This window comes from Zingiber officinale, chromosome 1A (genome assembly GCF_018446385.1).
Source record: "Zingiber officinale cultivar Zhangliang chromosome 1A, Zo_v1.1, whole genome shotgun sequence".
NCBI lineage: Eukaryota > Viridiplantae > Streptophyta > Magnoliopsida > Zingiberales > Zingiberaceae > Zingiber > Zingiber officinale.
In genome coordinates, this window is record NC_055987.1 from 127,101,133 (window position 1) to 127,103,965 (window position 2,833).

The 2,833-nt window shown below is 41.6% G+C and overlaps 1 protein-coding gene across 1 annotated transcript; it reads right to left on the minus strand.

Moving 5' to 3' along the window:
- Window positions 1-242: 242 nt before the first annotated feature.
- On the minus strand, window positions 243-2,203 carry LOC122031726 (probable indole-3-pyruvate monooxygenase YUCCA10). Its single transcript, XM_042590829.1, has 4 exons — window positions 1,492-2,203; window positions 849-1,082; window positions 638-760; window positions 243-551 (listed from the first exon to the last, which is right to left on the minus strand). Exons 1-4 carry the CDS (start codon window positions 2,134-2,136, stop codon window positions 369-371), a joined length of 1,185 nt encoding a protein of 394 aa, XP_042446763.1. The 5' UTR covers window positions 2,137-2,203; the 3' UTR covers window positions 243-368.
- Window positions 2,204-2,833: the final 630 nt, after the last annotated feature.

Below are 2,833 nucleotides of genomic sequence, written 5' to 3' on the forward strand. Positions count from 1 at the left end.
TTTCATTGCAAATTTGATCTTTGTTTACTCACACGAAGACATTGAAGAATGCTTACTCAACGATTGTGGTCTGTCAAGTCACAAGGCAACAACTAAGGTTGTATCACTAGTTGGATATCGGGTAGGTGGTACAACAGTGTGATTGAGGTCGATCAAGCGAATCGAGAAGGTGATTCAGGACTTTCACATCTCATTCAGGCAACTTAAACAAACAAAACGAGCGAAACATAACACGATAATACTTAGATAAAGCATACTAGTTCATTCGGATTGGAATACTCTAAAACCTTTTCACAGTTCACTACCTCCACTTTGAGGAACATGAGAGAAATATAGATAAGCTTAGAAATAATTAGGATTCGCAAGACTTAATGATGATGATGATGATGATAGTCGCAAGCGATATCATTAGCAATGCTCTGAGCATCCTCTCCAGACCCATAAATCCCTCTTCTCGCAAGTCCAGCACAGTAAAGTCTGTTGTCCCCCTTCCAATTGTCGGGGAACATTCGTTTCACCATTCCATCTTCTCCAAGTAGGGAGTCGTCGCTCTGCAAAAGCCAATTTTTTCACTCAAAAGTTTAATCTCCGACGGCAGAGGGGAAGAAGGATCAAAGTTTTATTGCAACTCAATCACCTTGAGCCATTTTTTCACAGTGCTCCTATAGCCCGTAGCTAGAATTATCGCATCGTAGCTTTGAATTCTTCCATTCGAGAAAGTAACATAGTTACCCTTGATGCTCTTTATCGACGGCATGACCTGTGATTTCTCATCGTAGCCCTTTGTTAAGGTAGTTGCCTCTAGCTAGTATACACTCGAAAAAGTTTAAATACATGAAGTAGTATACCTGAATTTCTCCGGATTTAATTTTCTTCACGGTGCCGGAATCGACAACCGGATACTTTGGGGTGTATTTTTTCAAATACAATGGCCCTTTCGATGGTCTATGTATGCCATACTTTGATAGATCGCCAAACTTTAAGTAACACAAGAGGAGAATTAAGGCATCTAGTAGACCCAATGGCAAAAACCTCATAATCAACATGGCAAACCACCATATCTCCCTTGATACAACATGAAGCTGCATGATCAATAAGTACATAAATAACTAAATCATTAACATATAAATCAGTGGGAAAGATTTCACTAAAATGTTTACACTCACAAATTAGTAAATTACTATCTGCCCCTATTTTTTACTGTAATTATTCATTTTGCCCCATTGTTTAGTGAATGTACTAGTCAGCCCCCTATAGTTTTTGAAAACCACACTATCTTCTTCCTCTCTCATTAACTTCATCATGGTCCCTCAAAATTTGTTATCTTGTAAACTTGGAGGAAATGTTTGCATTGAAATCTTGGATCACTCTCTTTTTTTAAAAAAAAAAAAAAATCGAAAATATGTGGGGTAGAATATGATTCGTTAAAGTTTATAAATAAATTAGAAGAATTTTGAAAAGTTGGAGGGGCAGAAAGTGAAATATGGTTACCTGGCTCCGGACGACGATTGTGGTGGATCGGGCTCCACAGTCGGCCACGTCGAGCGCCACCTCCATGCCGGAGTTGCCGGCGCCCACCACCAGCACCGCCTTCCCCTCGTACTCCCTCCCGTTCCGGTACCGGCTCGAGTGCACCACCGGCCCCGGAAAGCTCTCCATCCCCGGAATGCTCCCCGGCACCACCGCCTCGTCGTTCTCCCCGCTCGCCACCACCAGGTACCTCGCCCAGTAGCACTCCTCTTCCTCCTCCTCCTCCGCCTCTCCTCCTCCGCCGTTTCCCCTTCTCCTGACCTCGATCCGCCAGCGCCCCTCCGCGGGGTCGTACTCGGCGGCGACGACCTCGCGGCGGAGGGCGACGCGGAGGCCGAAGCGGGCGGCGTAGTCGTCGAGGTAGCGGAGGTAGAGGGGCTTGGGAAGGAAATTCGGGGCGGAGTCCGGGAGCGGCGCGTGGGGTAGCTGCGAGAAGCGCTTGGCGAGGTGGAGCGTCACGCGCTCGTAGGAGCGGCGGCGCCACAGGGAGGCCACGCAGTCGTCGCGCTCCAGGATGAGGCAGGGGACGGAAAGCGCCGTCAAGCACGCCGCCGTCGCCAGCCCGGACTGCCCGGCCCCCACGATCACCGCCACCTCGTCCCTCATTCTCCGATCTCTCTGTCTCCGTCTCTCTCTCACTCTCGATCTCTCGATTTGGGGGTGGGGGAGGGGGATGCAGACTGATATAGTCCCTGAGACCGACTATTTGAGGTAAATCTCATCAATCAAATATTTTATTTCTAAAATATTCTAAATTTTACAAATCAAATATTTATATATAATCTACTTCCTAAATTTCATTATAATTTTATATCTCTTCTATAATATTTCTTTATAGAGATATTTAAAATAAAATATATTTTAAAAAATATCTCATCTAAATATCCTTAATATAATGCCCTAATAAAATAGAGAAAAAGAACAGCCATGTTTTTCCTTTTACACCTTTCTCTTTATTTAATTCCATTTCAGTCCTCACAATTTATTCTTATTAACTTTTATAAATTATAAGAGTTTGAAAACTACTTTAATGGTTTATAAATTTCAATAGGTATTGAAAATGATCAAAACTTAGAGTAATGAGTCTTGAATTATTTTTTTTAAAATATATTATTTAGAAAACAACAAATTGTCTTTAGAATTTAGTGAGTAGTTAAAATGTTCAATTACTAACTAAAGTTGTACGATAATTTAATTATTTCTCCATTATTTATAATATAATTTTCACTTAATAATTATTTTTTACAAACAAATTATCTATAACTTTACTTAGTATATTTTTATTATTTTGTTAAGAATTGAA